At 41.7% G+C, this 12,064-nt stretch overlaps 1 protein-coding gene across 6 annotated transcripts in view; it reads left to right on the plus strand.

The window, feature by feature from the left end:
• EFCAB11 (EF-hand calcium binding domain 11) overlaps window positions 1-11,171 on the plus strand; it is a 160,660-nt gene extending 149,489 nt beyond the window's left edge. For 5 of the 6 annotated variants that reach the window (XM_009212120.4, XM_009212119.4, XM_003902151.4 and 2 more), the window contains one exon: window positions 10,960-11,171. In XM_009212120.4, coding sequence (XP_009210384.1) covers window positions 10,960-11,041 — 82 coding nt within the window. In that variant the 3' untranslated portion in view covers window positions 11,042-11,171. The remainder of the gene's footprint in view (window positions 1-10,959) is intronic. The other variant, XM_031669038.1, reaches the window with a different exon arrangement.
• The last annotated feature ends 893 nt before the right edge of the window (window positions 11,172-12,064 follow it).

A 12,064-nucleotide genomic window follows, 5' to 3' on the forward strand; every position in this document is an offset into this window, starting at 1 on the left:
GAACACAAAGCAGGCTCTGCCATGGAGTCAAACTCCACCCATCCCCAAATGGATAGCCAATTATCCCAGCTTCTTTTCCTGCCAACCTGTTCCATCCCCACTCGTTTGAATTGCCTTGTTTGAATTTTGCAGAATTCCTATATTCCTATTTCTGGACATTGTTCTTATCCATTGATTCCTGAGTAATAATCACGCTGTTTTAATTACTGAATTGAGGATTTATTTTTGTTTTGATAACATTATTATTTTTAAAAATATTTTTAATTTTATGGCATATTTATTTTCCCAGATAAACTTTTGATTTATCAAATTTCCCAAAGAAAGTAAACAAAAAACTCTACAGTCCTTCTATCACATATTATTAAAAATATATCCCACTCAGAATATTATACTATTAAAGAAAATAAGCATTATTTGACAATTGGTATTTTCTGACTCTGAGGAAGTATACTTTTTAAAAGGCAAGCTTCCGTCTAAACAATGGCTAACAATGTAATTAGGAGGGCATTTACAAATGGCTTGATATTTATAGTTCACATTTCAACTTCAACTCTATTTGTTGCATTAGCAAAATGAAACTCATTAAGCCTTATTCTTTTAGTCCATCTCTCCAAGCTTCTGAACCCACTAATACTCAGCTTTCTTGTATGGAAGTATGTAATCTTTCCTACATTACACTTGAAAGTTCAGCTCATTCCTAAACCTCCAGTCAAGGAGATGAACTTGTTGCTTTCAGAGAGGCCACATCTGTGCACTGAGCCATTATGCCATCTGTTAAAGTGGTCAGAGTTCATTTTATTGCCTCCTTTGTGGAAGGACTTGTACTGTAAAAAGCCTGTGTTATTGAAAACATAATTTTCTTCATCATTATGCTTTCTTTCTAGCCAGATCATAACCTGCTAGAAATCTATTGAGCATAGAGTGAAAAGCTCTTCAGAATAGCTGTTCTTAAGAGATTAAATGATTGCCATCTCTGTCCCATTTCTTTTATCTCATAATCAAGTTCAAGATGATACTGGGTATCTCAGCTGAAGTGATTATATATTTGAAATAGAAATGGCTTTATCTCCACTAATATTTCACATTGTTGATGGTAGGATCTTTTTTCTTTACATTTATATATGCTTATGGTTGCTTATAAATGTCCACAGGGTCAAAGGTTCAAACTACTTTTTTTTTAAAAGGCTAAACATGGCTAACAGGAGTTGGGTTGCATTTTCCAATTTTCTGCATACAAAGATACTAATTGTATAACTAAGATCCAGCTTAGATTCATCAAAATTGAGAACTGGAGCAAATCTTAGCAATCATCTAGCCTAGCCATTCAGCTTGACACGTGAGCAGCTTCAAAGTCATAGCAGTTGAGAAACTTGCCCAGTTGAGAAACTTGCCCTTGGCAGCAACCTAGCTGAGCAGAGAGCTCCCTCCTGGGAGGTTTCTCCTGGACCACACTGTCTCCCTGCCATATTCAGAGTGGGCCTGTGGTAGTTGCACATTTACGGCATGGGGGGAAGAATGGAAGATCTTAGTGACTCAGAAGTGTGGGAAACAGATTTGTTATTATTAGTTCGAAGATGCACTTTTGCATTTTATCCTGAAAGCTGTCTGATCTGTGCTGTTTTCTTACATTGCCATTTCTCTTCCAGAGAATCAACGTTAGCAACACGATCATATCCCCGGTTATTAGCAGCTCTGTTAAAACACTTGATAGAGAAGGAATATCAAATTATTTCCTGGAAGTATAGTCTAAGGCCTTGGGCTATATGTTGATTGCATTTATCCACATGTCTACAAGTAGTCAATCATCTGAAATGACATACTGAAATTATATTTTCTCCCTTTTAAAATATTTCAAGCTGTTAATGAGATTCCTCGTTCTTAAAATTTAGTAAATAGGAAAAAGTGAGTCATTATTTATGGTTAATCACTTTGGCAAGCTGTGGCTGTATTTTACATCCATTTTTCCTTTTTTCTTGGACTGGAGAATTTATTCCATCACTTGTTAGGGAAAATATATATTAGTCCCCTCAATAGCCTCTTCAGTGCCTTAAGAATCACAATTAAGGCACCATAAACAGAACTTTCTGTTGGATACAGCAAGCAAGTTACTTCTTTAGAATGCAGAGCTGAGGAGAATAATCCAGAATCTTGAACTAGCATCCAAAGAGAAATCTAAATTATTTATGGTTTCTTTAAAATGGAATAATCATTTCAAAACTACTATGTTCATTGAGTATCTGCTGTCTGACCATCAAGTTCCAAATACTGCAAGGTTTGGAAAATATTTCAGACAGGATCCTTTGTATGTCAGGATGCTTTCATTTCCAAGTAGCAGAAAATCCATTTCATCCTGCCTTAAACAACACAGGGAATTTATTGGGTCAGTGACTAAGAGTCTTGACATAGGGGAGGCTTCAGGCATGGTTTGTTTAGGCTGCAGCTCACTATGCTGTTCTCTGACTCTTTCCTTCATTATATATAGCTCCAGTCTCAAGCTGGTAATTAACACTTAAAAGCCTGTGCACAAATTATTGAATCAATGTACCATTGGAGCATAGAACTGTTGTGGAAATTGCACGCTTATGGTAGGAAAAGGCTGTTGCAATAGCAAGCCTCGCCTCTGCATCTCAGGTGTCCGCATTCAAAGAGCTTCTCAACTTGCAAACAAAATTCCTAGACTTCATTATGTTTGTACCAATTCTTTACCAATCAGTAGTGGCCAGGGGAGGAATGACATGTGTTAACTGGCTTAAGCCAATCAATTCTCGAGCCAGTCACTGTGGTAAGGAGAGTGGGATTACAGTCATTGTTTAAGGCCAGTGAAATCCCACTTCTAGAGCTGGGGTGGAGATCTGTCCCCCACAGTCACACAGCTGCTGCATGGCACAGAGCAGGTAGGATGGATGTTGGGGAAGAAACCAACAATGTCCATGGAACTGTTAGGCTAGTAGGCTGAGCTGAGTGCTAATGAGGCCACCGTTTTGCCTGGCTTATGTCATTCTTTATTCCTGGCCTGAACTGGACATTCTGTTATGCTTCACAGTTCATCCTAAACAGCCAGGTCCAGCACTTGCTTATGATCAGATCATAACTATACCTCTGCATCCAAAAGAACCCTATCAGAATCTTATATTCAGGAATACCTTGTCCTCACTCTGAAGGAGCACTTAAAGTCCAATAATACTATTTATTATTAACGAACTAAATATTATTAATAAGACATGTATATTAGACAGTAAAAAGACTGCTGCAGTGTTTTTTTTCTGGTTAACTCTGGCGTTTTAATTGCTTGTAACTTGAAACTTCAGAGCTCTTCTTAAAGACAATATTTAATTTCCTCCAAAAAAAAAAAAAGCATTTTGCAAATAGAGGAATAGTCTGATCTCTTTCGAGTAGTGAGATCTCTTTTACTTGAATGAGAATCTGATATGACGTGCTATTGCTGATGGCAATTTAAATGCTCTGTGTGAAGTTTCATCTCTCAAAATAAACTTTCCATTGTGTCTTAACCTGGGTTCTTCTTGAAAGCAGAGCCTGATGAGGGCTTGTGTACAGGTCGTTGTGAAATAGAGAATGAGGGAGTGCAAGTGTCTGTCACCAAACTCATTACTGCCATGAGCGATTGGAGCTTGATCCTACCAGAACCTCCAAAGAGCCAAGAGAATGACCGCAGAGTTGTCTACGTGCAGCACCGAAGCGGAGAACCATTATCCCCCGGTCCTCATGCCTCATTGGTCAAGGGGTGCCACCTGCTCTGTTCTACCCACATGTGGACGTCTGGGATGCAGAGGGGAGGCTTGGTATTGCAACAGCCTTTTCCTACCATAAGCGTGACATCTCCACAACAGTCCTGTGCTCCTTTGGTACATTGATTCAATAATTCGTGCACAGGCTTTTAAGTGTTAATTACCAGCCTGAGATTGGAGCCATGCACAATGAAGGAAAGAGAAAACAGCAGAGTGAGCTGGAGTGTAAATTGGTCAAGAAGTTCTACCTGCTCTGTGCCTGAAGAGGGCCTTAACACCTTCTTTTTCATGCTTCCATGCTTAGGGGGCAGGGGGTGCCACCCCAGGTATCAGAGCAGTCCCAGATAGCAAAAGATACTGTTACTGGCTCGGGCGAGGCTTTCCCAGCAGCGGCTGGTGTCAAAGAAGGTTGCGTAGTGTGGGATGGGCACAGAGGGACCCCAGTACACACCGAAGAGAATGCAGTGCATCTGCCAGAGTCATGTCGGAGCCTAGAAGAGACCAGAAATCATCTGCATATCTCTTTAGTCTTTCCTGCGTATCTGAATGGCTTCTCTTAACACATGTCTTTAAAAAGGTAAAATTAATAAACACATTACCAGCTGAATTGCTGTAGAGCCCTGCAGGACTCTCATCAACAAAGAGGCAAGCACGCCAGTGGGAAGCAGCAGCGGGCTCCTCAGAAGAGAAGGCTGCTTGCGGGAGAGGGAGTCATCATTACATCTTCAATTGGCGGGTCCTCTCATCCCCAGCAGGGGCGCCTTGCTTGGAGGGTAATTTTTACTTTCACTGTTCAGTCAGTATGACAGCTTTGTCCCTAATGTAATGGCAGTTTTGACTTTGGTTTAAATTATTCCATAAAGAATCAGAAAGAAAAAGCTGCTCTCTCCCTTTTCCCCCACCCCAAAAATCCCACTAAGAAAACTTTTCTCACTTAAATCTTGGCCTCCACATTAAATTTCTCATTCATGTTTCAGGTGAATCAAATACGGCGTCAACTTTCAAAATCTCATGTGATTATCAGAGTGACACAAAATAATTACTCTCTGTCAGTGCTTTTGTTGGGAACACAGATATGTCTGGCACAGTCCCTGTTACCACCAGCAAGAGTTTGCCTCTCCAGTGGGGTCTTCTCTGGGCTCATTTCAAAACCTCAGAGTGTTGGGACAATCTTCTGTATGATCTGAGACACATGTGCTTCAGCTGACCCTGAAATCACTTTTTTTTTTTTTTTTAAGAAAAAGTCTTTAAAGCAATTATATCAGTAAGTGTAGATTTAGCTGGACTGTTCGAAAGGATTGCCTTAAACTGTGATTCCTCTAGCTCAATGGTTCTCAACTGGAGCGATTGTGTCCCCCAAGGGACACTTGGCAATTTCTGGAGACATTTTTGGCTGTCACAATTGGGCGTGAGGGGTGGGAGAGGGTCCTACCAACATCTGGCAGGTACAGAGGCCAGAGATGCTGCTAAACGTCCTGCAATGCCCAGGACAGCCCCCTCTCTGCTATATCAGAGCATTGTCTGGTCCAAAATATCAGTTGTGCTGACATTGAGAAGCCCAGCTCTAGCTATTGTGGATTTATACAATTTGAAATAAGGCCAATTGTTTGGAAAATTCAGATTAAAAAGAAAGAAAATATTCTTTCAGGTGAAAAATATGTAAGTAATATTAAGGAATATCTTAAGACAGAATTGCCCAAAACCCTACCATCTTCATAAGACAAGTTTCTATGTAGCATATAACCTTCAGCTTCTGCCTAAAAGAATATAAACATTTATAAAATTGCAATTATGGGGCTCACCACAGTAGCTCATGCCTATAATCCCAGCACTATGGGAGGCCAAGACAGGTGGGTCATTTGAGGTCAGGAGTTTGAGACCGTGCCTGTAATTCCAGCTACTCGGGAGGCTGAGGCAGGAGAATCGCTTGAACCTGGGAGGCAGAGGTTGCAGTGAGCCAAGATCGTGCCATTGCACGCCAGCCTGGGCAACAGAGCAAGACTCTGTCTCTAAAGTAATTAATTAATTAATTAAAATTAAAATTAAAAAATGAAAACATTGCAATGATGATGCATATACCATTCTGTATTCTTGTTCCCACTTTAAAAATATCACTTTCATAGTCTTTATATCATTTTAATAGAAAAGATGCCATTGTATTAATGTAATAAAATTTAAACCATTTCCTTTTCTTTCTTTCTTTCATTATTTTTAAGTAACTTGGGTAAAAGCAAGTACTCTAGTCTGAAGCCTGGCTTTGGAGACTTGGACATGGGGTACCCCTGAATAATTTTAAAGAAAATGATTTTCCAAGAAATAACTACTTTCAGAACATTCTAAGAAATTGTTATGATGTCAGCATTTTCATACAAGAAACATTTACTGCTTGTGAGAAACACTGACTATTTACTTTTGTTTTGGTTTGGTTTGTTTTGTTTTTTGAGACAGAGTCTCGCACTGTCACCTGAGCTGGAGTCCAGTGGTGTGATCTTGGCTCACTGCAACCTCCGCCTCCTGAGTTCAAGTGATTCTTCTGCCTCAGCCTCCCAAGTAGCTGGGATTACAGGCACCCGCCACCACGCCCAGCTAATTTTTTGTACTTTTAGTAGAGATGGGGTTTCACTATGTTGGTCAGGCTGGTCTCAAACTCCTGACTTCATGATCCGCCCGCCTTGGCCTCCCAAAGTGCTGGGATTACAGGCTTGAGCCACTGCACCCAGCCAACTATTGACATTTTTTTAGTTAAAAAAACCCTAGGTTTTCCTTCAGAATGTATTAGAGCAATATGTTCCCACCCTTTTATTACTAATCTTAATAAAAGTCTCCCAGTGTAAAACCCTGGCTCCTTCAGGGTTGAGACCTCTTAGCTCTGGGTCAGGGAAGCAGCCAGCCTGGGCTGTTGAAGCCCACACAGCACCACCAAAAAGAGCAATTAGAATCTTGTGTAACAAATCTGGATGTGAGAGAGAAAAATGCTAACATTCATGCTGATGAAAGTAATTATAACCACTTGTTTTTTTTGTTTTTTGTTTTTTTTTTTTTGAGACGGAGTCTTGCTCTGTCTCCCAGGCTGGAGTGCAGTGGCGCGATCTCAGCTCACTGCAACCTCCACCTCCTGGGTTCCACCGATTCTCCTGCCTCAGCCTCCCCAGTAGCTGGGATTATAGGCGTGCGTCACCACGCCCGGCTAATTTTTGTATTTTTAGTAGAGACGGGGTTTCACCATTTTGCCCAGGCTGGTCTTGAACTCCTGGTGAAGATAGGGGAGAGGTTAGAACAGGTAATACAAACAATTTGGAAGTACGTAGGAGACGTAACAGTTAATCGAAGGACTTTTGGTCACCGCATCATTGGGGAATTTCTGACTGTTCTCATATGGCATCTCCCTGTGCCTGTACCCTCTCCTGTCTTGGCTTGTCATCTCCTTCCTCCTGGATGGTCCTAAATTGTTCATACCAAGTAATACAGAGCAGTTCTCTCTCTCTCTTTTTTTTTTTTTTTTCTTTTTTGAGATGGGATCTGGCTCTGTCACCCAGGCTGGAGTGTGAACTCAGCTCACTGCAGCCTCCATCTCCCAGGCTCAAGCGATTCTCCTGCCTCAGCCTCCCAAGTACCTGGGATTACAGGCACGTGCCACCATGCCTATCTAATTTTTGTCTTTTTAATAGAGATGGGGTTTCACCATGTTGGCCAGGCTGCTCTCGAACTCCTGACCTCAAGTGATCCACCTACCTCAGCCTCCCAAAGTGCTGGGATTACAGGTGTGAGCCACCGCGCCCAGCCCAGTTCTGCTCTCTTGAGTCTCTACTCCCAAAATCAATTCCAGGTCTCCCTTTTGCATCTCAAAAACAAACACACCAAAAAAGCCTTTCATTTCACTGGACCTACATTTCTAGAAGCAGTTATTGTTAATAACAATTAATTCTCCTCTTTTACACTGCATAAACTTTAATTCCTTTGACAAGCCATTTCTGAGATAAAAGTCTGTATATGTGTCTATACCTATATCCCTGTGTCTGGTAAAAGGGCAGCTGCTTCACTGGATTGAAGTGCGTGGTCTTTGGCTGTGGGGGGGGTTAGAACACGTGCACCCGGTGTTCGGCACTGGTTCACAGTTTCCTGCTGCTTCACTCTAAGTGGTTCAGCCTGACATTCAAGGGATTCCCCCGCTCCACTGCCCCGTGTTTTGAGCCTCATTTTCCAAAGCTTGTCTCTCATGTGGTCTCGTCTGTACCTAGTCTATGCTTTGCAAAATGTGGTTGAGCCTGGAAACCGTAATTGAGTTACTTACGGATCCCTGAATGATGGGTCTAAGGTGTTTCTCAGGTGTTTCTTTACTTATTTATGAGATTGAGTTTTGCTCTTTTCACCCAGGCTGGAGTGCAATGGCACGATCTTGGCTCACTGCAACCTCTACCTCCCGAGTTCAAGCAATTCTCCTGCCTCAGACTTCCTAGTAGCTGGGATTCCAGGCATGCACCACCATGCCTGCCTAGTTATTGTATTTTTAATACAGATGCGGTTTCACCACATTGGCCAGGCTGGTCTCGAACTCCTGACCTCAGGTGATCCACCCGCTTGGGCCTCCCAGAGTGCTGGGATTACAGGCATGAGCCATCACGTCAGGCCACAAGCGTTTTTAGACTCAGTGAAGACAATGAGGTGATAGTTTCTTTCTTTAATCCCCTAGTACCTCCTGCAAGGTAATAGATTTTCTATAATATTATCAGCTGTTTCCTCAGATTCATTTATTCCACAAATTCATTCATTCAACATTCGTCCTCTGCTGTGGGGCAAGAAGTGGGGCCACAGCAGCAAACAAGACAAAGGTCTTGCCATCCTCAAGTTTCTTTCGCGTCAGGGTTGCGGGGTGAGGAGGCTGAATTGTTTAGTGCTGAGGGTTTGTTGATGACACCCAAACAACGTATTCTAGTTTCAAAACTAGAGCAAACTCACGTTAGGGTTGAATGCTGTAACAGAAACGAGGGGGCTTTTTACCTGATGACATTTCCTTCCTCTCCGCAGCCAGTCACTAATTCTACCCACCACACATCTTTTCTGTCACAGTGATTGGAGTGTGGGTGCTATGAGACCTTCCTTCTTCAGAATGATTCTGTCTGCAATGAAAAACAGTATTTGTTCGCTTTTAAAATGATAGCCCTGAACTTGAATTTCCTCTGCACTCTCTGTGAGATGACCAGACCTGCTTGTATATATGTGATGAGGACGAAAAGTCCAAAGACATAAAGTATTTCAGCATGTCTCATATGAAATATAAATTTAAAATGATGATGCCCTGCCATTCATTATGTGAATAAAATGCCACCCCACACGTTTTGAATACACTTTCCAGTTTTAACAGTTCTTGGTTATACTATGCTCATTTGATGATGGAAAGCTCTGGCAAAGGCAGCAAGAAAAGTCAGAACTTAATACAAGAACAGGCGGGGCACAGTGGCTCATGCCTATAATCCCAGCACTTTGGGAGGCCGAGGCAGAGGGATGGCTTGAGCTCAGGAGTTTGAGACCAGCCTGGCAACATAGAGAAACCCCATCTTTACCAAAAAAATACAAAAAGTAGCCAGGCGTGGTGCTGTGTGCCTGTATTCTTAGCTACTCAGGAGGCTGAGGTGGGAAGATTGCTTGAGCCGGAGAGGTGTGGAGGTCGCAGTGAGCCGAGATCGCGCCACTGCACTCCAACCTGGGTGACACAGTGAGACTCCATCTCAAAAAAAAAAGTTAATGCAATAACAATGAAGTCGTTTACTCAGAAAGTCAGGCAAAGGGACTCACTTCTCTACAAGCATTCAGCATCTCAATAAGTGAATAAGCACACTCGCACACACAAAAAATATTATCAGAAGCAGTTTATTCGAAACATTATTTTTCTAGGTTATTCACTTAACTCACTGTCTGAGATTTATAGTTCAACCATACCAGTTCAGAGTGGAAAGAAAAAAGGCTGTTTATCTAATCCAATTCCTTGGGAAAAAATACTTAGGCAATATTAAGAATCTTCAATTATCTAATTTAATAAAAGGGATGATTCATATTCTGTAGTTAGTAACGTGATACTGATTATTTCTAATCCCTTAGAAGAGATCTGACACTATACTTTTGGTCCTGTGTAGCATGAAATCATCATGTATATTTTACCAAAAGAAGTAATAAGAATAATGGCCTCCGCAGTCTGCAATCATTTTATACGAACACACTGCAACATGGTTTTGCCCTGGGGCAGAGAAGTAGGGATTTTTCTCTACTTCAAAAGAATGAAAAATTATCATCACTCTATCCAGAACCATTATAGACTTCAGAGACTTTGGCATGAAATATTCAGAAAGTTTATTTTAGAATTCAATATTTTAAAAGCCTGCTTTAAAACTATTACAGTGATTAGTGGCTCTCTTGCTTGGGCCAGTCCTTGCTTTAAAAAGTCCTATGTCATGGTTGATACGAATTTGAGGTTTGAACAAAATATGATTGGCATCAACCGCAGGAGCTACTTGTAAGGCATTGTTTTAGAATGCCCCCCAAAGAGGACTTGGGACCACTACTCCTCAGTTATGCTTTCAAACACACTTTTTTTTTTTTCTTAATTGAGATGGAGTCTTGCTCTGTCACCCAGGCTGGAGTGCAGTGGCGTGATCTCTGCTCACTGCAACCTCTGCCTCCCTCCCGGGTTCAAGCGATTCTCCTGCCTCAGCCTCCCGAGTAGCTGGGATTACAGGTGCCCGCCACCATGCCTGGCTAATTTTTTGTATTTTTAGTAGACACGGGATTTCACCATGTTGGCCAGGCTGCTCTGGAACTCCTGACCTCAGGTGATCCACCAGCCTTGGCCTCCCAAAGTGCTGGGATTACAGGTGTGAGCCACTGCATCTGGCCTGCATGTGTTTTTGACATATCACAGAAAGACATGTGTAAGATAATTAGAAAGAGCCATTTCTTTTTTTCTTATATAATCTGTGTATTTGGCTTCATCTCTTTAAGTATGTGGAATATATTATTTCTGTAAGTTTTAATAAATACCCTTTCTTTCTTGCAAACATTTATTATCAGTGAAAAAAAAGGCATCAATCTCAGCCTTCAAGTAGATAAAGTAGGTTCCTCTGTCACACAGACATGCAAATAAATAAAGATTCTAATGTGCTCTCGGTGCATAGGTGTTAACGAGAATAATGTGTAAATGACTTTTTGTTTCATTTTCCAGGGAAGTAGATCGAGACTCAGATGGTCACGTCAGCTTTAGAGACTTTGAATATGCCCTGAACTATGGACAGAAGGAAGCCTAACTATTGTGAAATACTTTTGGTAACTCTGGGGAGATCAATAGATTGTAATGTCAGCAGACTCTACTAATGATGTTATACTACAGACTTGTGATTAAACATTTTAAAAATTTTTAATTTTTGTGGGTACATAGTAGGTGTATATGTGTATTTATACACACGCACATATATATGGGTTACGGGAGATATTTTGGCACAGGCATGCAATAAGTAATTGACTAAACTTTTAATCATAATTTTTGGATGCTGATGATGGACTTGCATCTCGGAATCCTAGAGGTGGTTGCTGCCGGGGGTCTCCTTCTGTGTGTCCAGCAGACCTAAGTCAGGCTGCCATTGATAGAGCTGGGTCTGGGGATGGCACTGGTGGTCCCCTTCCTCCTCACTCTTCTCGCCCCCCACCCTCTCCACACTGCAGACTGGGGTGCTCCACTCACTCACCTCATTGTCCTCACCATCCCACCTTGGGTCCCTGAATCTCATCAGCTCCTAATATCTGCAGAGGGGCAGCCTTTTCCTGCCAGTGGTGCCAGTTTCCTTCATTTGCTCAACATTGGTTGAACAAATAATAGCACCTACACATACAGAGTACTTACTATGTTCCAAGCAATGAGCCTGGCCTTGGGAAGCACAGGCTTAAGACTTCTCTAAGATAGGCTTATGCCTACAATCCTAGCACTTTGGGAGGCCAAAGCAGGAGGATCACTTGAGCCTAGCAATTGGAAACCAGCCTAGGTAACATACCGAGACCCCATCCCTTCCCAAAAATTAATAATAAAAAATTATCTGGATTTAGTGGCATTATCTGGATTTAGTAGTCCCAGCTACTTGGGAGGCTGAGGTGGGAGGATCATTTGAGCCCAGGAGTTTGAAGCTTCAGTGAGCCATGATTGCACTGTTGCACTCCAGCCTGGATGACAGAGCAAGACCCTGTCTCTAAAAAAAAAATTTTAATTAAAAAAAAAAAAAAAAAAGACTTCTCTAAGATTATGTCCCTGAGTCCAAATCATCACTGTAAAGCGGTCC

Source organism: Papio anubis, chromosome 7, assembly GCF_008728515.1.
Source record: "Papio anubis isolate 15944 chromosome 7, Panubis1.0, whole genome shotgun sequence".
NCBI lineage: Eukaryota > Metazoa > Chordata > Mammalia > Primates > Cercopithecidae > Papio > Papio anubis.